This window comes from Hyalella azteca, unplaced genomic scaffold (assembly GCF_000764305.2).
Source record: "Hyalella azteca isolate HAZT.00-mixed unplaced genomic scaffold, Hazt_2.0.2 contig14857, whole genome shotgun sequence".
In the NCBI taxonomy this organism is placed as follows: Eukaryota; Metazoa; Arthropoda; class Malacostraca; order Amphipoda; family Hyalellidae; genus Hyalella; species Hyalella azteca.
In genome coordinates this window covers 61747-85786 of record NW_025944728.1, presented here as the reverse complement: position 1 = coordinate 85786, position 24040 = coordinate 61747, and the positions used below count along the sequence as shown (strand labels likewise).

At 37.9% G+C, this 24040-nt stretch overlaps 1 protein-coding gene across 3 annotated transcripts; it reads right to left on the bottom strand.

Moving 5' to 3' along the window:
• Positions 1 to 80: 80 nt before the first annotated feature.
• On the bottom strand, positions 81 to 24040 carry LOC108679356 (bifunctional 3'-phosphoadenosine 5'-phosphosulfate synthase). 3 transcript variants are annotated; one of them, XM_018167965.2, is made up of 14 exons: positions 23817 to 24040; positions 12972 to 13092; positions 12361 to 12581; positions 12022 to 12160; positions 10700 to 10818; positions 9706 to 9738; positions 7710 to 7844; positions 7190 to 7252; positions 5652 to 5853; positions 5127 to 5220; positions 4225 to 4360; positions 3732 to 3855; positions 2989 to 3248; positions 81 to 2714 (listed from the first exon to the last, which is right to left on the bottom strand). In XM_018167965.2, exons 1-14 carry the CDS (start codon positions 23856 to 23858, stop codon positions 2526 to 2528), a joined length of 1878 nt encoding a protein of 625 aa, XP_018023454.1. In that variant the 5' UTR covers positions 23859 to 24040; the 3' UTR covers positions 81 to 2525. The 3 variants fall into 3 exon arrangements, with proteins under 3 accessions (XP_018023454.1, XP_018023456.1, XP_018023457.1); XM_018167967.2 differs by lacking the exon at positions 23817 to 24040 and adding an exon at positions 20523 to 20676; XM_018167968.2 differs by lacking the exon at positions 9706 to 9738.

Below are 24040 nucleotides of genomic sequence, written 5' to 3'. Positions count from 1 at the left end.
GGAAAATTGCAGGAATGTTCACACATCACGTCCATCCACTGAGACGGTGAAGGATTTACAAACAGAATTGATCACAACACTTAGTTTATCGCTCGTTTATTCCATTGTTTGGTAGGGATTGGTTTGGTGCAACCTCAATCTATTGAGGCCATAAATCTTTTGTACAATATAGTTATTTCTTCGTTTGGTTAGAAATGAAACTGTTAACAAGAATGAATGTACTCGAATGCAGATGTTTGGCTTTTAGTATTGACACGGGATGGACAGTAATCATCGTGCCAACTCTAATCAATATAAAAAGTATAAAACGGACAGTGATACTCGAGGAATGATCAAGACTTATGGTTGACCGACAACTAACAAAGCAACACGCTGCAAACAGAAATGAAAACGCCAACAATTAAGAAAATTAACGAGCAAAAGATAAATCGTCAAGCCAACCTTCATGTTAATATTGGTCTAAATGATATAGGAAATAGGAAGGCGTCTTTGCAGTAGAGTTAATTCGTGTGAATGGAGAAACTTAATAAATCTGACATCTTTGGTTCTAATGCCATCTGGCGGATTTTAGCGATTCGTGCAATATTAACGTTGAATAACATATTTTAAAATTAGAACTCGTGTCGGCCCGAAACCCAGCGAAGAATAAGCGAAACTACAACAACAGACTAGTTATTTTTACGCAACCAAATGAGAAAGTATAATATTGCACATTAAAATGAATTGATATACATTTACGTCGTCGAAAATCGACTGACACTCATAACCTAGAATATTAAATCGGCAAAAAAAAAACATTTGATGGTTTGAACACTTGCAACAAGTATGGTTCAGCAGCGTCTCCTGTATTTCAGCCGACAGTCTCGACATTCATTTATTGATAGATTTCATCAGATAAAAAAAATATAGCCATATTGAAATCATGCAGAGACGTCGACACTTGGTACCTACACGTCGCTTTCCAACTGGGGACATATAAATTGACTTTTTCAACAAGAAACTGTATTGGCACCTAAAACTTGATTCCATGACCAAATCTTTTTTTTAATCAAAAGACTAAACAGAAATGCGCGTAAATCAGTTTGTAAATCAATGCTTTTCTAAAGATGTAAATATAAAAAATACATGAACAAATAACGGTCCAGACTCGAACATAATTAATCTAGCTTATCGACAGTTAATTTATGCAAGAGACGCTTTCTTCATTAGCGCTTGGTTAGCCAATACTTTTGTGGTATACATCATCCTGCAATACTTGAAAAAAATAAAACCAATACAATGGCAGTGGCACAAGGAAAAATGATCGTTAGAAGGAATGACATACCGGGTAGCGGTAATTGTAATGGCTGTGCCAATGAAACACATGCGGTGTGAATATGAGAAAAATAACGAGCGGGAATCTTAAATAAAAATAAGTGAATAGAAGTTTATCTGGATTGAACATCTAAGTAGATGTGGGCCAACACATGATAAAACCTCATGATAGATAGTGGGCGAGTAGATTGATGCTGCCAAAATAATGACTTCAGAAACATGGTTTCTCATTTTTAAAATAGAATGTAAAAGACAGTAACAAAGCTTATCAATTATTTATACTTATATAATTTATTGAATAATAATTGCACCCCGAGGTCTGAGAGCCTCTGCCCTGTTTCACTCAAAGCCAATGATGAGAAATTCCCCATTAAGTAGAATAAAAGGAAAAGTGGAGGGTTAAGTTGTAGAGCCTTGTAGCTAGCAAGCTAATAAAAAGCTCTGGCCAAAACGCAGTTCAATCAAATTGCTGGAGGTCCACAACAATAACTTTCGTGGCGCATATAATTTGTTCTACAAATAATCTATCAACAGATCACAATTTAAAATCATTCGACTATATGCTAATTAGAATTATATCCCAAGCACAGCAGCTCAATAATCAGCACAATAAGAGACAAGGAAATTAAAAACTTGCATCAAATCTTTTCACTTTTGAAAATTGTTAATGGAAGGAATAACTTAGAAATTGCAGTTCGAATGATAACCCTAGTAACTTCCATCCAAAGTGAGATATAATGCAAACACTTGATTTTTTCGAGAGTTGGAAGCTAAATTCGGGCTTTCAATCAGAACTTTGTCAATGAGTTGGAAGGAGTAAAAATTGCTCAACTAAATTAAGCGATCGCAGCAGGGAAGTACAGTTGAAAGAATAAGCGGGCTAACGAAATTTACCGTTTTCAAACTACCAATTGCTTTTAAAAGTTCTTATACGCAATCATTAAAAATATGCAACATCATTACTTTTCGATAGTTGCACTTCTAATTATTAAAAAATGCATGATGCAGAAAAGATCTAATTCAATAATGTTAGCAGTCTTCTTGCTACTGCAGTCAGATGATTTTAAAACGTAACTTTAATTCGGACACGGGAACACAGATCTGGCTAGCAGGAATTGCGCTGAAATTTTAAAACCTGCCTTGAGCAGGTAAAGTCCTTTCTAAAAATGCTAGTTGTTTCCTCTGTTGTCCGGCATCTTTGCAGTTGCGCGCTACTGCTTGAGTGACTGGTAGTAGGAGCAGAGCACCTGCCACGCCTTCTTGCCCATGAAGCCCTCAGGAGGATCTTCGCCTGATCTGGCGAGCGAACGCATCTTTGTGCCAGAAATGAAGAGGAAATCGTCCTTTCTTGATGGATCGAAGAGTGCCATCTTGTTGACTGTTTTGTCGTAAGCAGCAACCTGGAAAAGATAGAAAACGTCAACCAAGCTCATTTTTAGTTGATGCGGAGCTATGGCTGGGACATCTACTAAGTGAAAATATCCTCCAGTTTTGTTTATAATAGGAGGAAGGAGCAAATCAAGAAACTTGAGTTTTATGTAATTAGGAGACCGAGAAGACCGAAATTCAATCAAAAAATACAAGATGAGCTAGTGTGCTGATAGAATAGTAAAAAAGACTGCATAATAAATCTGTAAAAGTAATGCAGTCACTCAGATAAATCAATTTCAGTACCTGGAAGGGCACAATCTCCAGCTGAGCGAGCCCAGGAGCCATGGCCAGCACACGACGCCCGTGTGTAGGATCATAGAGATCCTTGCCTGTGTCAGGATTGGGCATGCCGGCGGGATCACGACCAACGATGTAGAAGTTGGCGCCCGCTGACATGCGCGCCTTAGCGTGCCACTGCACTTCGGTGGGACCAGCGTACATCATCGGCGAAGGGAAGATCGCAAGCACTGTGGTCTCTGGGTCCAAAATTCCCTCCTCGAGAACTGGATGCACAAAATCACATTTAGTAATGGAATACAATCGTCGAATGGATCTATTAACTATATCTACAAATTGTAACTATAGATATCAAGCTTTCTGACACTAATAGCAATGACGACTGCCGAGGTGAATCTAAAAACGAACTTTGAGACACAGGTAGGCAAACATCATAATATCATCAGGAATTATAGCTGGGAGGTTAAAAATTCTGCCCAGCTTTCCAAAATGTTTGCAAGGTTTCAATAACTTTAACCATCCAAGGACAAAAAAATATCACTCCATAATTCTAGAATAAAGTTGTAACATTTGAAGTTATCATATGTTCTCTATTCATATTGGATTGCTCAGCAAAAGGCTAGAGCATGCAGTTTCGAATTTTGCGCCAAAATATTCACTTAGGCTATTAACACAGGCAGGGTCAATGCCTAGTGTTTAAAATACATTTAGTTTATAATCAAGCGCACTTCATGCGAGTGGAACATTACCAGCGTGGTGCTGCTTCATCCTGGTGTCCAGAGGCACGTCGTCATCCTTGGTCCAACCCCCCAGAGGGTGCAGCAGCAGCACGGGCTTCTTGTGGCCTTCACTGATCAGCCGCTCTCTTGTGTTCTAGAATAAATGATTTAGAATTCAGAATAAATGATAGAATGATTGTTCTAGAATGAATAAAGAAGTGATTTGATGCAGTTATTGATGTTTACTATAATGTTCTAGAATAAAGAAGTGATTTTATGCAGTTATTGATGTTTACTCTAATGTTATCGGAAGATACAAGATGTAATCTAGCAATATGTCCACGACTAATACTGAATAACGCCATTTTTATTAGGCACTGGAACTTTTTCCTAACCTTTTCATCAGAATACTTATTACTTATTAGTCGATTATCATCTTGCTACTGAAAACGATTTTGATCGCCAGACTGCTCTGCTAGCAATTAATCTTAAAACCTTTAATATTCTACTGTTAGGCACCAACCTGCATGAGGAGAGCGTGGCCGTTGTGCACAGGATTGCGCAGCTGGAAGGCGAAGACTGCGTCAGCGCCCATCTCCCTGAACTTAGCGCGCAGCTCTACGGGCGTCAGGCGATACTGGTCTAGGCCATCGTTCCACCTGCAAGCAATGTCAGTTGTACGAAATGAATAAAAAAAATACAATGGCAGAATTTTCATTATGGTTTAAGAAAAAATTTACCCTGTGGGACGAAATTGCTCAGGAAACTTCACTGAGAATTTCGCCCAAATCCGAGATACGATATCTACTTCACAGTAAATGCTCTAAATCGCACTATATCATTGAGAAGTCGACAAAGAATAAATCAAAGAATCAAAATAATAAACTTATGCGCGATCCATCTATGAGCGATGCTTACTACGCACTGCGGGATTTGATGGTAAACATTAACTGATATGTGAGCATCAGCTTGAAGTTGAATTCATATACAAACGAACTTCGGAATTTCGAGTTTGCCCGTGTTCATCCTAACATACATTAAAATAGTTTTGATTCATCACAGAACAGGACACTTAGCATTAAAAGAGTGACGCCGTACTTCGTAAGAAAATAACTCCTTGGTTATAATTAAATTGTAAATTGAACTACTTAATACCTATTCATCACATAACAGGACCTTGTCGTTAAAAGAGTGACGCCGTACCTTGCAAGAAAACAACTCATCGGTGATGATTCCAATGTAAATTTAACTACTTAATATGCATCACAAAACAGGACCCTGTCGTTAAAAGAGTGACGCCGTACTTCGCAAGAAAATAACTCACCGGTGATAATTAAATTGTAAATTGAACTACTTAATATGCATCACAAAACAGGACCCCCTCGTTAAAAGAGGGGCGCCGTACTGCACAAGACAGCAACTCACCGGATTCTCTCCAGACCAAGTGTTGGTCCACCACAGAGCCAGTCTCCGCTCTCGTAGATCATCTTGATGTACGGATGATTAAGGGTGATCGTTCCTTTAAAGAATGAACACAAAATTGTACCACAATGAAGACACATGTAGGATTTAATATATCAAAAATATCATATTGAAAGAACGAAAATAATGGTTCACAAATTGCAGTCTGTCTAAGAAACTCTTATTTTAATAAGCGTAATTTGTTGAAGTCTATTGAAAATGAGATTTTGGGAGTACATTTCTTCTCATTGTCAAGTCTTCAACAATATTCATTCACGCATTATCATGTATACATATAGCCAAAAAATTCGCATCTTAAAAAAAATCGTCACAGCCGCTTCGTGAATTTATTTCCATGCGCCAAATCATTTTTCAAATGGACCAGAAGCTCGCCAAACTGCCGGATGCCTCCTTCCCTTTTTATTGTGACAGCGATAACACGATAAAATAACACAGATATTGCAACAACATAACAGATAAAATGCTCACCAAACTGGCGTGCGCATCTCTCCTCCTTGTTATGATTGTAGAACTCAGGATGCTTGATGATGCCCACAGGTCTGCCCTGGTAGCGCAGGCAGAGCTCTTCGCAGCCCGCGACTCGCTCCTTGTCGGCCGAGGAGACGGGCAGCACGATGGGGATGGACTGGTTCACCACCCCGTCGTCGTACAGGGCACCGAAGTGCTGACACTGCACATACACACAAAAATTAATATATTCGAAATAATTGAGCTTAATAAAGTAACCACCAACTGTACATACACACAAAAATTAATATATTCGAAATAATTGAGCTTAATAAAGTAACCACCAACTGTACATACACACAAAAATTAATCAATTTGTTCAAAATTATTGAGATTAAAAACGTGAAGTAACCAACAGTCTTTACGTTTCAAAATAAAAGATGCACCAAAACAAAATGAAAATATATTGAATTTTTTTGCAACTTTGAATACGTGAAGTATGTAAAAAAAAGATGCATAAAAAGTATGTATGTAGCACAAAAGATGCATAAAAAAGTAACGGTAATATATTGAAGCTTATTCAACATAGATTACGCAGTTTAACAGCCAGCCTCGTTGTTCCGGAACAAAACAAAAAATCTTATGGAAAAATATTATTTATGTATATTTTTATGCCAACTTTCAACTTCGCTAACTTCCTAGACGGATCATGCGACAATAAAAGGTCTTTCAAGTTTATAGTTTTGCACAGCAAGGAATTCTCTTAATAAATAGCATGAAACTGGTTGATGAATAAATCAAATAGGACACTTTACCTGCAGATACTCCTTTTCAGTCATGAAACCAGATAGAGGCGTAGCCCAACCTTCTGAAAGAACCTAAAACCAGGAAATATAATGAAATTGTACATTTTTACATTTCAACCAAGCCTCAGTGCAGGCATGAAAATGATGCCCCCTAAAGCCACAGTGATCTCAAGCTATATTTCCTCCTAATAACCATCAGTCCGGATTTCACCTAATTAGAACAACATCTATATTCAAATTTCATTAATCCGTCCATCAATCCGGATTTCACCGGATTATTTAATTATTTACACACAAAAATTAATCAATTTGTTCAAAATTATTGAGATTAAAAACGTGAAGTAACCAACAGTCTTTACGTTTCAAAATAAAAGATGCACCAAAACAAAATGAAAATATATTGAATTTTTTTGCAACTTTGAATACGTGAAGTATGTAAAAAAAAGATGCATAAAAAGTATGTATGTAGCACAAAAGATGCATAAAAAAGTAACGGTAATATATTGAAGCTTATTCAACATAGATTACGCAATTTAACAGTCAGCCTCGTTGTTCCGGAACAAAACAAAAAATCTCATGTAAAAATATTATTTATGTACGTATATTGTTACGCAAACTTTCAACTTCGCTAACTTCCTTGACGGATCATGCGACACTAAAAGGGCTTTCAAGTTTATAGTTTTGCACAGCAAGGAATTCTCTTAATAAATAGCATGAAACTGGTTGATGAATAAATCAAATAGGACACTTTACCTGCAGATACTCCTTTTCAGTCATGAAACCAGATAGAGGCGTAGCCCAACCTTCTGAAAGAACCTAAAACCAGGAAATATAATGAAATTGTACATTTTTACATTTCAACCAAGCCTCAGTGCAGGCATGAAAATGATGCCCCCTAAAGCCACAGTGATCTCAAGCAAGATTTCCTCCTAATAACCATCAATCCGGATTTTACCTAATTAGAACAACATCTATTCAAATTTCATTAATTCGTCCATCAATCCGGATTTCACCGGATTATTTAATTATTATTTAATTAAATCCAATCCGGACTTCACCTAATTAGAACAATATCTACAATCAAATTTCATTAATTCTCTCAAGTTAATTTGGTACTATTACAATACAACATTATTATACATCATTCAAAATATTATTTATAATATTCAAATTAAATCTTTTTTCTCTCATATAAAATAAAGTAGGAATATTTATATTATTCAGATGAAATATTCCTTCTCTGATAGGAAATAAAGTAGGAAGGCTAAGTCACCTGGAGCCACTGCAGGTCGAGCTCAGAGATCTCAACAGATGGCATGTCTTTGGTGCGCGCCAGCACTGCTGCCACTTCGTTCTCAGGCACGGCCAACTCTCGCACTTGGTCCAGGGTAGCGTACGACACGATCCCCTGGGTCCATTTGTGAAATATACACAATAAAATATCTAAAAAATATTCACATCAGTACATCAGTACCCTGGGTCCATTTGTGAAATATACACTATAAAATCTCAAAAATATTCACATCAGTACCCAGGGTCCATTAGTGAAATCTACACAATAAAATCTCAAAAATATTCACAGCAGTACTCGGCATCTATTTCTTTAATTAGTGAATATTTCTGACGGACTTTCCGCGCGCCTCTTCATGAATTGAAAAGTATATCAATACACAACTGTCAAGAAAAAATTACTTATCCCGTTTTAAGAATGTGACTAAAGTTGGAACCTGATTGTATTGATTGCAGTACGATCAAAATTTACACCAACAGGTTCATCAGTAAAATACTATCGAATGTAGCAAGTGAATCTTCATATATGGATGATACAAATATAGCTCCTCAAACAGCTTAGGCTATACAAACTCTGCATTTACATAAACCTTGTACAGTTAAGAGTTGGTTTCTCTATGAATAATTGCAGGACATCTCCCGTTTTAATTGAACACGTATAAAACTAATACCCTAACAAAATCCGGGGACCGCCTCGGCTTCGGAAGAAATAGTCACTACACTCGGGGCCAAGTTATTCTGGGTCTACTTGGCCAACCGATCGAAATGAGTTTCTAGTCAGAATCTCCTTTCCGACTTTACAGTCGCCTGAGAGTATGACAAGGGTTGGTCGAGCCGAGTTATACCGAACTAGAAATTAACTGCCTAGAGGTTGCCCTTCAAACTTTGTGCCGAAGCGGACGTAGAGGTGCTGATTAACGTGCTCCCCGAGTCCTAAGCGGCCCTAATGCATAGTAGCAAATTCCTCTAAATTTTGTTAGGGTAGCAACACAAAAGCTTAAGTTTAAGTTTAAATTTCATGAGTATAATATTAACCTCATGGATACAAGTAGAACAAATAACTCGCGATTCAAACGCGTTTTGAATTCACCAATGTTAGTAAGACGACGAGCCAAAACCCACCTGACCTGTGTACTAATTATTAAGAAATATTAAAAAATAATAAGTAAGCATCATCTAGATTCTAGACGTTCCGAAACACCAACGCACGACACTTACAAATGCACAAAGCACCAACGCACGACACTACAGAAAAAAGTAACAAGTGTGGGTTCACACAACAAACAATTCTTGTTCACACAACATCAGTGTGAACAAGAATTCAACGAATAATGAAGAACTTGAAACCAAAGAAATAAATTAGCATGCAAACGGATAAGCATCTACGTAGCAACACCAGGAACGCGCTAACAGGAAAAGAAATGCAGATCAAACTACATGAAGCAGTGGTTCTCGAACTTTTCACCTTGTTCCTCAAAATAAAATGCTGCAACAGGCTCTTATTTACGTAACATCAATATTTTAACATTTGAAAAATGGCCGAGTGAACAGTCATTACAATTACACCCAAAAAATGAAAAATAATATAGGTAATATAATTTGAAATTCCCCAGGGACTCGTGTCCCCCAGTTTGAGAGCCACCGCCTTTAGACAACCGTATACTAAGAGGAGGAAATGAGGAACTGTTAACCCTCTACCGCCTAAAAAGAGTAACCGAAGCAATATTGTCACAAGCCTACTTCCCAAAAAGGATACGTTCTAGTGAAAGCAAAATGACTAGCACTGATGGTTGCCGCCACGTACGACAATTTTAAAATGTTCTGTCGCGTAAAAACGTCCTCAGGTTGCTAAACTCAATAGTTTACGTAGTATAATTTAAGTTGAAAGTTATGTTCCCGGAGAGTGACTTACGGCGGTAGAGGGTTAAGGACGGCAAGTTCGTAACACTAATAATAGTAATCAACGACCAAACACTTACCGGCTCCCGAACGAGGCAATAAGGCACGATGCCCTGTAATGCAGCATTTGGGATGGAAGAGAAGCAATTCAGATGAGGTTTCTCAACGAGTTCTAATGATATCGTCAATGCAGCTATAATGGAGTGAAAAATGATATATGCATGAAATAATACTCCAACTTTAATTAGTCCCGACATATACTCCCACATATTTCAAACAATATTTATCAAAATATAGATGGCAAACAGTGTCCGAGAAAACACTTATATATACTATACAACACCACATTGTAATTCGGTGACATCATAAGTTCTTAGCCTCATTTCTTTACTTTTAATACTATAAGTAACGGCAGTAAGATAAAACAATCATAGTATCTAGCACGCTAAGAGAGAAACCGAGATTTTCCTCCTTAATGTGGGACAAAAATGATAAGACCACGAGATATCAAACACTACGAAATCAAGGTACATAGGGTACTATATAGCTTGAAGCATCAAGCCGCGAAATCCTGAGCCCACAACACTAATTTAACGGCAAATTAGAGCCTCTGATCAAAGACAGTGAATGACTGAATGAATTTTTGCTATGAATGTGAATGAACGTTTTTGCGAAATTCTGAGTGCAAACAACGAACACCAGATATTGTGACAAATGTAGTTTTGAGCGAGTTTTCCTGAATCAGGATGATTCAATGCAAATTAGTTGAAGGCGACGATATTACGCGATTGTTAGATCGAATATAATTTACGACGTGTCTTGAATCAGAAGTCAGGAACAGGCACAGCAAAACCGTCTCACACGTCCATAAAATTACAGCCAATTGGAAGCAAATCAAACTAAAATGTTCGACATTATGATCTACTAGACTTGTACTCCAAATTTATATTTTTGCCTGGATATTTCAATTTTAATTGAAGCTCAAACTAGTACCAGAATAACCAAACTAGTACCAGAATAACTGATTTATCTTCATATGAATATTTCTCAAAAATTAATTATGAGACTTCTTACGTGTTCCTGCAGTACGGAGACGACCTGCTGCACGCAGTCCCCGACTGCAGAGTTGGCGGTCTTCACCGTAATGGTCGGGTTCTCGGGCTTTTCGTAGCGGCCATCAATACCGGTGAAGCCTGAATACATAAAAACATTAAGTCATCATCCAAGCGGATTCAACTTAACATTCACTCATTATCCTTATTATTGTTATTCATCTTCTAAGTTCCGGAATTACAGGCCTATTGAGATTGGGAAGTTCATAATCATGTCCATTAGGCGCAGTCATAAATTACGACACAGAACCAGGATGCTTAATAACGTGGCATTGACCAAGTTCATAAGTATTCCATCCAGAGCCTTCCATCGATTATTTCTTTTAGCACGTAATTACTGTAGTGCGCATTATCATAAGAATTTATATGCCCAAGTTATGCGTGTGGGAATTACGCGCAGTGTGAATTAACTTATCGCGTATAGGGAGATAGTTATCTATACCGTTAGAAGTGCATCGATTTTGGCGTCATGTGGGAGCATGAGAGTAACAGCCTCAAGGACGCTGATAACGATAAAAGATAATAAAGATGACTCGGCTAAACTCCTTATGACATGTGCCTATCACCAACAGAACACGGGAGCAGGCAGGGATTCACATGATCTTGGCATGATACGACCATAAAATCGTGTTACAACCTTGTACAAAATGCGAGCGATAGTACGTCAAGATAACGTTAAGAAAACACATGCATTTCACTTATATCCATGATAAATGTCCGGGAAATATCCACTGTAATGCTACAAATCATCTGGAACGTCTCTCGCGTAGAGTACTCAAATATTTCAAGTTTATTATGAAGTTAAGACACGATATTCGAAAATCCTGGATTTTATAGGTATTGGCAGGAGTTTAATTGCTCAATTGAAAAAAAAATAAAGAGATGAAGTAAAAACGTTTACGTACTGGTTTCTTAACAAGAAGCATGAATTTCTTTCTCATAATCAATTCAAAAAAGGGCTCAAAATACTTTTTATTTCACCAGTAGGTAAATAATTCAATACAATTGTCCGCATTCCCTGCAATCATACAAATTAAATCTATGCAAACGAGTATTTAAATCTCTGTAAGTCCTTAAAAGAACACATGGCGAGCGCCACCGAAATTTTATCGAGACTCGATTTGAGATTGTTACGAAAGACTTCGACGAAGTAGGCAAAATTTATATTTTTGAGTGGTTCTCATCAGGTGATAGTGATATGCATTCACAAAACTCTTTTCACGCTGTGTACGAACAATTCTATTTATCATTAAAAACAATATTACGTTAACAAATACCACGAACCTTTAATAAGTCCAGCCCTGGCCTTCTTGTAGAGGCCTTTAACATCACGCTGCTCGCACACCTCTAGAGGCGTGTCCACGAACACCTCAAAGAACGGCAGACCGACGGCCTGGTGCAGCTCGCGTGCTACCTGACGATCCTGTAACATTTGCCGCTTCGTCAGGCACGCTTCGTAGCATTTTTAAAGTTGAATTATAAACCGAGGCAAAGGTTCAGTATATTGATAAAACGTGTAAATTCTCCGTAAGGGGTAGATCAAACCATTACACACTAGTACACTTCATAAAAAAATCCCATTTTACTTTCATTAATTTTCATTAAATACTATTTTACACTCGCCTTAGCGAAGGGTGACACGAAGGAGCAGAGCGACACTACCCCGGAATCGGCAAAAAGTTTAGCGACCTCCGCCACACGTCGGATGTTCTCCTCACGGTCGTCGTCGCTGAAGCCGAGGTTCTTGTTCAGCCCCGTACGCATGTTGTCGCCGTCCAGCCCGTACGCTGGGATGCCGCGACCTACGAGGTACTCTTCCAGCGCAAAACTCAACGTCGTCTTGCCTGTAATACAAGCAAAAATAATCATTGGACATCAACTCACCGGCTCCTGAGAGACCAGTTGAACACGTCAACCATTGGACATCAACTCACCGGCTCCTGAGAGACCAGTTGAACATGTCAATCATCGGACATCAACTCACCGGCTCCTGAGAGACCAGTTGAACATGTCAATCATCGGGCATCAACTCACCGGCTCCTGAGAGACCAGTTGAACATGTCAGTCATCGGACATCAACTCACCGGCTCCTGAGAGACCAGTTGAACATGTCAATCATTGGACATCAACTCACCGGCTCCTGAGAGACCAGTTCAACACTTCAATCATTGGACATCAACTCACAAGCTCCTGAGAGACCAGTTCAACACGTAAATCATCGGATGTCAACTCACCGGCTCCTGAGAGACCAGTGAACCAGACGGTGCAGCCTCGGAAGCCTCCTCTCTTGCCCATCACTTGGCCACGCTTGTTGCGGGTGACGTGGCCGCTCTGGAACGTCACATTCGTGGCCTTCTGCAAGAGAAAAAACAAGTGGTCTTTATTAGATGAGAAAATCGTGAACAATATTAAGTAATAGAGAACTGAGAAAATTCAGAAGTTAATAATTAGAATAAATTGAAAATCAATTATTGATGAAAGTGAAACAAAATCTACGAGACGCCAAAATAATTTTACCGATATGAAGCCAAATGGACAAAAATATAGAACGGCGATGCTAAACCTCTAATAGAATGTTGATGCTATTTGGCAGAGAATTTGCCGCTAAGCTTTGAAGAGTATGGTTCGCAAAAAGTACCCTAAATTATGACAAAATTGTGCAGAAATTAATATAATTATTATCTTTGGTGCTGTACAAATTGTTCATCGTGAATAAACTCACTTAGTATGTCCAATATTTTCCATTGTCGATACATAGCTTGTACTACATTGAGCTACGCAAGGTCACTTGTATGTAACCTTGAGTAAAGTTACATCGCGCAACAAGCACATTAAAGCCAAGATTAGGGGATAACAAAAGCCAGGTTTCTTGTTAGATGTCTAGACACATCTACAAATTTGTACGATTCGTAAGATTTTCTTCACGTCAATAATTCTCCTATCATATTGAGGTGATATAAAGGAACCAATTTAATTAAATGCAATTGCGTCACCAAAGAGACTCACACCCAAGCTGTGTATTCTGACACTGTGAAAATTAGTTACTGATTATTAATCTACAGTGACATTACCAAGAACAATAAAATTAATATATCTAAAGAAGTAAGGCTTGAGAATATAGGCAAGCAAGAGCCATATTTTTCGAGGATATTTAAGGCAAGCAAGGAGCCATATTTTTCGATTTGAAGGCAGAGAAATGTTGACTAAGGAAACAGAATGACGTTGGTTATATTAACCAAATTTTGAGGCGCGATTTGCGCAATGACTCAAGCCTTTTTGAGCACTTGAATGTCAAATAAATGCAGAATATGAACATCACGTATTCAATTATCAATTCCTATTTTCAGTTACCAATTGCTATTTTATTTATATGGCAAGGACTCTCTACATCTATATTTTGTTCGCATCAACATACAGTTAAGACAATTCAACTCGAGTCAAGAATGCTCATGAGCGTGAATTCAACCTTGTGCGTTGCAATTGCGCACTTGGCGGTAGATTCAAGAGCTCCTCAAGGTTCACACTCAAGTGACCATGGGTTGGCGGCTCCCAGACGAGACAAACATCAGTGCAGGGAGTACAGAACAAGTTCGTGCTTAGACAAACTCCACACAACTCCATGGCAAGGCCATCTCAGCACGCCTACCAGGGGGGGCTTTATCATATAGGCGAGTAGTAGTCACGTTGCGCGCACGTTCTCGTTTTTTTTTATGTTGGATTTATGGGATAACTATTTCTCGGCAGCCGATTCACGACTGTGACAAGACTAATTTTCTCGCGCGTATCAACGTTATACTTTGTTGTTCGAAAAGTCAGAATCAACGATTGACCATCGCATTTGCTGCCGCTATGCCGAAAGAGACTATATATGAAGGTAAAAGAAGCGGCTAGAAGTCCCGCATCAAGTGGTCCCAGTCAACAATCAAGTCACTGCACGTCTAAACCGGTCTGCAATTTAGAACTGCCTCTTCAATGTTTACGTCGAGACAATTTATGAATGGTTGAACGCAGCACACCCAACAAAAAGAGGCCTGTTCCCAAAATAGATTCGGTTGCTTAGACAAACTCCACACAACTCCATGGCAAGGCCATCTCAGACGCCTACCAGAGGGGCACTATCGTTACTATACCACTCGAGCGCAAGCGTCACGGCCACAAGGATGCAATCCTTAACCATTTCCTCTCCTTTATAACGCTCTACATTTCTAACGTAGGGCAAGCTGGTGCAGTCGCTTTGCGCGCATATTCTCGTTTTTTTCAATGTTTGATTTATGGGATATCTATTTCTCGACAGCCGGTTCAGGCTGTGTCCACGACTAATTTTTTCGCGCTTATCAACGTCCCCAACAAAATTTAGAGTCGCCCCAGCTTCCGGTAGTCCAAATCAGAAGCTGCCGCGTCTGTAAATTTTCACTGGGGGTTATACTTTGTTGTTCGAAAAGTCAGATAATCAAGTGGCTGGTTATGGAAAACGTGGTACGGTACTCACGCATTTCCTCATGCGCAACCACAGATGCGAATCAAGTTTTTAAAATAATGGACAGAACCTAAACTAAACTACAACTCATTCTAGGTTAGAATTCAAAACTGTGTGGATTTTCAGCGCATTTAGCTTATTGAAAATATTTTCTTAATCCAAATGTACCAGAGATGACTAATTTAGATGAAAATAGCCTTTAGATTAAAATATCATTGGCGACTATTCATGTAACTGTATGCGATGCCTCGATTAAATCAAGTAAAGTTTCGCCGCATTTTGCCAGAAAACAAAAACCCACGAACCATGAACGTAAGTAAAGAAGAAATCATACTCCTGCTTTAAAAGTGTTCAAGTCTTAAAGAGTCGAAGTAACAAATATTTGCCTCTAAAAATCCAACAGTCCATAATATACTGTCCATTTCTCAATCCAAACCCACGATTGATAATCTCATTTGCAGCCGCAATGCCGAGATAGAGAGACTAAATGAAGGTAAAGAAGCGGATAGAAGTCCCGCGTCAAGCGGCCCAAGTCTACACTCGAGTCACTGCACGTCTTAACCGGTCTGCAATTCGAACACGAACTCCCTCTTCAATGTTTACGTCGAGACAATTTATGAATGGTTGAACGCAGCACACCCAACAAAAAGAGGCCTGTTCCCAAAATAGATTCGGTCCCGCGCACACTATCACAGCGATTCGATACAAGTACAAACCGTTACAGCAAACAAATATTCGACTTAAGTGGTTCTGTATCGTATTACTAAATGTGGTTCTTTGCTGCATTGAGGCTAAGCCGGCGTCCTCGAATAATTCGTGCTTTATTGTATCATCATAAGTAAATTCACTTCTCAGGGTTACAATTATGATCAAAACCCTTATCTGATAACACAGGATGATGCAGCACACGGAATGTAGAAGATAAAGCCATCAATCACGTGTAAATAGATACATAAACAAGTATTTATAAACAAAGCAATGCCACGTCGCAGCCAGTAACAGATACGCAGTCAGATTATGCGTCAATTTGCATCAATTTAAAATTTCATTTAAAAGATAACACGATGACTAGTAGTTCTTAATGTATCGGAAAAGCTGCATTACACACTATTTTTTTAAGTTATCTTAAATCCACATGATCACACGATATTCATCAGTTAAACTTGCTATCTCGAGCAAACAATGACTACGCAAGTTTAGTTATTTAATAACATCGAAAATCTTGACCTAATTACTGTCAAGTAATTCAGTTACATGACAATTGATCAGTTAACAAGCTAATGTCAATAAAATTAATTGATTTGTACGATCAATGATTCTACAAGGCCTAAATCAGAAAGTCTTTAATTTCTTCGTGAAAACCTTTAATTCGGATTTTTAAATTTTGTTTAGTTGCCCCGAAGGCAACAAAAGCAAATCCATTTGAATTTCATTCGTCTAAACATTGACTTGCTTAAGGCTATGTTTTGAAGAGCGGTAAGAAGCAAGAAACTTAATACGTCGTACGTGTACAACATGTTTACTTCATATCTGGCCGGCATAATAAACGCTTAGACAAAAATTGAGTACCGATGTTCAGCCAAGGTCTTCGGGACGGCAATGATATTATACGGGTAAAGGAGAAACGTGCAGGATTGCACGTTTCAGAATTATCATACTATTAGTTTAAAACTGGAACCGCTTCAACGCTGTCGCGTGCATAACGATCGATAACAGAATGTCTACACTCTGCACAGCCAAAATTTTCTTTGAAAATCGAGAATTTGTAAGTTATTAGCTATGAAAGTTGACTTAGTAATTAAAAAACATCTATTCCAAATATTTCCAAAGTCTTTTGGATTCTCTCTTTATGAACGGAATAACGTTCAAAATTCAAATTGTCATGACATTACCTCCATTAACGAATTAATGACGAGACAAACGTAGATCACATGTCCAATTAAACTGCTGCGGGCGGGTAAATTTCCGAAATTCATTCAACTACGCAGACTCAAAGCGCTTACAACTAAAGTTCATGTCATACCTAAAAATCCAAAACCTGATCAGACTGTACAATTTTGTCACGTTACAATCGTAACTAGAGCGGGTACATTTGTAACTGTACAGTCCGACAAGGGTTAAAATGCTGTCATTACGTGAAATTCCTGTCCTCTTGCTACTCAGAGTCTTAAAGCCAAATCGCTCGATATGCCGAAACAGGATTTACAAGTGAGCTGACTAATCATTTAAAATTGCCTAAAAAGCGCTCATTTGCAAGTCATCTTAGGTTGCATCAGATGGGACTACCTCAACGGAATTGAAAGCCATAACCAAATACAAGTTTCGTATGTATTCCCAATACACAATTACTGGCAGGTGCCTCAATGTTGCCTGGAATAGCAACGAATGGCAGGCCGTGTAAATGAGCTTTTCAGTGAATGAATGAACGAATGAAAGGATCGACACAAAGAGAATGAATGGTGCAGTGAAGCGACAACTGCACATTTTTTTCCATTTCGAAGGTGAAAACCATTCCATTCTCACCGGTACAACGCATATCATCAGAGCAAATGATAAATAATGCATCGAAATAAATGCAACACATTAAAATCCATACTAAATAGAAATCACAGTATCCACGTATGTCTATGCAGTGCAAGTGTCTTGATAATCTTAATGAGGACACCTGCTTGTCATCAGCTACAGAGGACATGTGCACCTGCGAACTATTCAGAACGTATTCGCCACCTACCTGGCCATTCTTACCTTGGTAAAACTTCGCTACTTCTTAAGATCTAAAACAATTTACGTATTAGTTCTTCTTAGCCAAAGATCGAGCAGACCGGCATAAAAAAATATGATGTATCAATAAATATCTCTCATGTAAGTAAAGTAGAAGAAATAGACAATCGCCACAACACCCCGTCATGTCAGCAGGACTAGTTGGCTTACTAGTCTATAGTACGTAGTACTAGTTGAAGAGACTAGTGGTTTACTAGTCTATACTAATAAGGGAAGAAATGCTACTGAAAAAAATACTGTGATTGGCCGAGCTGCAGATCCATTTTCAGTTAAGAAGATGTACGTCAGTCTCTAATAGAGCTAGTAAATATTCTGCCATAATCAGCTACACAAACTTATGGTCCCGAGATTCCAGAAGACGTGATAGCTCAGAAACGAAACTACTTCAGCTGTGCAAGGTTCAAAATCTCATAAACAATACTTTTAGGCCCAGAAACTATATAATTTTCAAAATTTTCACAGCTATTGAGATGGACATACTATCCATTAAAATAATAGATCATTGAACAAGTCGCCATTCCCTATAGCTAAATAGATCGAATCTGGAAATCAGAAGATACATGGTTGGAATGGAGTTCGAAAAGATTTAGGCTGGATTAGAGCTCGGAGAACATTTTATTCAGATTACAGCATAAAGCTTAAAAATCTTGCGTTTGGAGATCTTTCCATCGCTCACAATTCTAGAGCAACATTTGTTTTAACAAAATAACACTTAAGCAATAACCTAATTCAAACGTGAAGGACTTTACCATCATTCGTACACAGCATATACAAAGCCTTCTGTAGGTAATACATAGCACTCAATAGCCAGCAATGTCGCTTCAAGCCTGCTGGACGCTATGAAACGTTCGCAAATGCATTGTTCATGACATGTGAAACAGCCTCTCTGAAATTGTTGACGCTCCGAGAGTGAACACGTTCAAGAATAGACTAGATAAGGCTATACAGGAGCATATGTTCAGTCTTGAAATGCCTAGTACCCTACGGTTGAACTAATGGAAGTCCAGTAACGATTTCAAACCACAGTCCGTTACAAAGATCTGGTCAAAATGTCAGTTTTTAGATCTGTGAATAAGTCACGAAAAGTACAGGAATCGGGGACAGGCCAAACCTAGCCGATTCTTAAATGCGAAGATAGTTCCTACTATACTATTACTCGACGAGTTACCAAGGCCATGCGAATAAATTCAAGAGTTACTCTCCCTAATAACTTCAAAAGCCGGTAAAATTCATTTTAAAGCCGGAGAGAAATTCAATTCGTTCTCACTAGAAAATTCGTCGATAACGAACACATATGATGCAGTATCAGCACAAACGATCTTCGATGCACTATCAGCATAGATAGCACACTTGTACAGAAGAATCCAGCTTTTGACAGTAAAGTGCCCGTGAACATGCTGAATAAGTAAAAATTTTAAATTTTCGCTCTTCACTTTATCGAAGAAACTCGTTCTCTAGACCCTCGATGAACTGATTACATCCTAATGAACCGAACTCTTACATGTGCACAAATCGAAAACTAATTCGCACAGAAAGAACCCAATGCATATGGCTCATGAAGATATCATTGAATACCAAGAAGGATCATGCTGGGACACCAGTTAGTAATTTGTGTCGATTACGTTCAAACTAACAGCTCATTTTACTCCTAATTTTTCTGTGTACAATATCGTTTCAGGTACAAGAAAATATATTTACTTCCTTAAATAGTACCTGCTAGAACAAGCCAAAAAAGGCTCGGGTACTGGTTGCGTTTTCTGGCTTGATTGGTCTGACTATAATGTTCTTATATGTTCTAAATTGTGATAAACTTTTTAAAATGTCTCTTCAATATAATGTTATGTTAAAGCTATGCAAGTGGAAAACACAAACTTCCGTTTGCAGTCATAAAAGATGCAGTTAAAATAATTTATCTATTTAAAAAGTATCGCTTTTATATCAGAATTGAAATAAAATGTAACAGGTAATCAGTTCAAACACTTGCTCACTAAAATTTAGTTTCATGCCCAGATAGCTCATTTCAGTAATCTGATGCAAATAACACTGGTAAAATGGGCAGAAACAATGGGGATCCTCGTAGGACCTTGGACCTCCTCACGCTCGTGAGATTGCCTTGGTTAGTAAATGGAAAAGAAAATCGCGCAAGGTGGATTAACAGAGATTTTCAAGACGAATCAACTTATTGTACATCTGATTCTCTGCTTTGGAACTCAAGCTTAAAAGACATTGGAAAAGCCTGGATATCTATCTACATGATGGCATTTCAGCAACCTGTAAAAAAAATATTTTTTCGCAAAACGGAATACTTCATCAAAATACCTAAGTTTTAATTGGCAAAGGCAAACACTGTCGTGGCTAAGTATCATTTAATTTCGTGGAACGAAATGCAGAAGACTAACCGAATCTTTGATCACCTTGATAAATAAAAATGATCTGGTCCTCGGATAAATCAAATACGAAGTCGATATGCCGAAACTTGCCAGACAAACCAAATTCTGGAATTTACGAGAAGAGACATAGAACTTACCTCAGAAGCCGTCAACTGTCTCGCTCTAGACATGTTGTTATAACTTCTCAATTAAGATGCTCGTGAAAATTATTGAATTCGCGTAGCGGAGCGAGTGTAATGAGAGGGAGACGTAACTGGAGGTTACCTGGCCGCGTGACTCTCTTTACCTAGTGTCAGCACTGCTCTGGTGGTCAAATATTTATACCAGCAGGGCAAGGCCTCATAGATAGCAGCACTTCTAGTTGCCACAGGCAACGGCTTCTATGAGACTCAGTTTCGTTCTCTGGGTAGCAGCGTTACCACGTCAATCGTGTTTCGATCGTTGGTAAGTTTTGCAGTTAGTATTGAACCAGATTAGAAGGTTGAAGGTTAGTCCAGAACAAATAAGAATTTGATACCTGAAAGTCAACGGTGATTTTGAGTGTCAAAATCGAGTTTTTGGTTATGCTGTCATTCAAGTACTGCAAGTCATTACGAGTCACGTGCGTGAGATAATATTGGACGGAAATGATAACCATAAACTGCATGCATTGCAAGTCATGGTGATCGAGCTCAAAGTGACAAGGCAAAATCATACATTATCGTTTAATCCAAGAAACTTCCAAATCATCACGTGGAAAATCAAATATTACTTTGCAAGGAAGAAAATCGTGCTCAGCCGCAATATATATGATCACTTACTACTCAGAAATTTCCACTGGTTAAAATTTAATTAATTGTATGTAATTGAGCAAAGAATTTTCCTGTCAGCAATTTACCTTCCATTTCCCTGATACAATTTTTAAAATAATGCCACATTCATCTATTATGATTCTTACACATTTCACATACTATAAATAACAAAATTTGAAAGAACACATTAAAAATTTACTTTGTCCATTAACATGTTTATTGTTATCTTTCTAAAGTCTCAAAGTAAATTTGACTTTTGAGAATGAGGGCAAAATAAATGTGAAGACCAAATTAACAAGATTCATTAAAATGGTGGCCATTCTGGGCATGCCTCACAAGATCATTGGTCTGCACAAGACTTAAAAATCCCCAAAAATTTTCAACTGTCAGAAGCAGATGGATAGCTAAATATGTTGACAGGAGCTATATTCAAGTTCAAGTGATCATAGAAAAAATATAACCCAGTACTCACTGCAGTGGGTGACAGAGAGCGCATTTTCTTGTTGATGAAAACATGAAGTCATGGACAGACAGACAGACAGACGGACATGGCAAGCACAATAGTGCATTTTTTCCATAAATGAGAAAATGCACTAACAATGGTATGAGGAAGGGAAAATTAGATGTATATCAGCTTCACCATTCATTACATCTTAGGGATGCAAGTTGATTGCATTGCTAGTATTATTGAGTTTGAATAGAAAAGCTTCAAAAGATTAAATTACTGATATCCACTAGTAAATTTCCAGCTCCTTATGTCAAATAGCTAATATATACCCGAATAATGTTCCTTTAACACTTTCCGAGATAATTTTTGTACCATAAATGAACCATCAATCAGTCCATAGAGCATCTGCCAGCTAATCATAAGAAACTTCTTCAGTGGTATCTATTTCCTACCAAATGTAGTTGAGCATTATTTGGTAGGAAGATTTGAAAACCATGAAACTTGTGGCTTTCAAATAGTAATACAGTGAATCTGTTACCCTTTCTGCATTTCTTGTTGATATGCATTATGCATCTTCATGAAGATACATAGACATAGCTCTCTGTTAACCAACCCAAAAACTTTAACTTCTCAATAATAATTCTAAACATTTTATTACAAGATTGTTCAAGAATTCAAGTGCACACATCTGCCACCCTGCTTCAGTGATATAAAGGCTTTCTGGGATGGTTCTTGCCCAATTCATTACAATTTTAAAATTATAATTCAATTCAGCTGGTGTACACAACTCATTCTGCATAAAATTTCAGAATATTTGATGTATTATATTTAAAATAGCAAATAGAAATTTATCCTACAAGTCATTTTCAAAATTTATGGATGACAATTGACAGCTGCTAAATGTTCTGAATCGACATCAAATTTTTCACTTTGACTTAGACTTGCACAAAAACACTCTTCTTGACTATAGCAAGATTGGAAACTGTTAAAGAGATTTTAGATTATTAGCATGAGAGTTCTGAAACTAGTATCCACTAGTGATACTTTGGCAAGTCTAATTTTGTTCAACAAACATTCAACAAAATTGACCAGACATTCACAAATGCACTCAAAAAGGTAAAGAATTATTTATTGGGCTTGTATTCAGATATCAGGAGGGGATATCGGATATACCTTACCTATACCAAAAAGTCCACGTATCAAATTTGATATAAAATCTGGAACAAAATTTTCATTTCTTATTCAGCTGATATTTCAGAACTGATCAAGTTCCCAAGCTGAATCGAAAAGCCCAGAGCACAGGCATTTCAGCCTTGTTCACGAGTGGCTTATGCTATTGCCTAATTTTACAGAATGGACTCTGAGCTGGTGGATGTAAGATAGCTTCATTGCTGAATTAAGTTAATAATAAAAGTAGAAATAAATTCTATCAACTATTGTATACAATTCTCTCACACCAGTGAGCTAAGCATTCAATGACACAAGTTTCCACTGAAATGTTTTAAGTTACTACTTTCCATTAGGAACAATAAATAATTTATTGAATCTAATCCAGTAAATCAAATCAAAGCATTTTAGTACTGGCACTACTGGGTAATATGTATTATATACTACTTTATTTACTTCAACCGCTTTATGGTAAAATTGAGAACAATCTAAATAAATTTATTCCCATCTATTACTCACTAGGTCAGAATGTCTATTCTATTGGCTTACTTTTCAAGCATGAATGGCAATTTTGTTCAAGTGCAGTGGCAATTCTACCATAGTCTATACTGACTTCCAATTTCCATCAATGACGGAAATATTGCCACAGCACTCAAGTCACCAGCCTTTAATACATAGAAGTTTTAAACTTTTAAACATTAATACAAAAGCCATCTTTGTAGGCTATGTAGCCCTCCTTCCTAAGTCCTGACATAGTGACATTCATTCATATGTTTATAAACCCTATAATTTATTACAATTCTAATTAGACAACTAGTATTATATATACAGTTTATAGTGACTGACGACTGACGAGCGTCAAATTGTAGGTCATTGGGCGATTGGCGGTATAGCGAGACCATTTAGTCTGGAGTGCCATAAACAAACGGAACTATCTACAGCTAAAAAATATTTAATTCATAATAAAAATTACTGTTAATACAAAGATTTATCGTTAAATAGAAACGATTAAAATAAGTTCTTACCACAGTTTTCATCTTCTTCTGGTCATTCCCATATTCGGCCATCGTCACGGGTCACGGCGGCAAGGAGCTTACACCGATATTCAAAATCAAGTAAAATCACCCGTCGCGTCCTTCCACCCCAGCGTGAGAGCGTCGACTGTCTGCACCGCAAACTGCAAGTCCCGTTCCTCAGACTACCGACTGCAACTGTTTCGGATGCTTGCGTGGCAATCCTGCAGCTGAGC

What these genes read in the sequence shown, in the direction of transcription:
- LOC108679356 (XM_018167965.2), bottom strand. Translation starts at nt 23,858, where the DNA reads ATGGCCGAATATGGGAATGACCAGAAGAAGATGAAAACTGTG. An exon ending in CACTGGTCTCTCAGGAGCCG is followed by an intron (nt 12,582 to 12,971) that starts GTGAGTTGACAT and finishes CTTGTATTACAG; the next exon opens with GCAAGACGACGTTGAGTTTT. An exon ending in TGGAGATTGTGCCCTTCCAG is followed by an intron (nt 2,715 to 2,988) that starts GTACTGAAATTG and finishes TATCTTTTCCAG; the next exon opens with GTTGCTGCTTACGACAAAAC.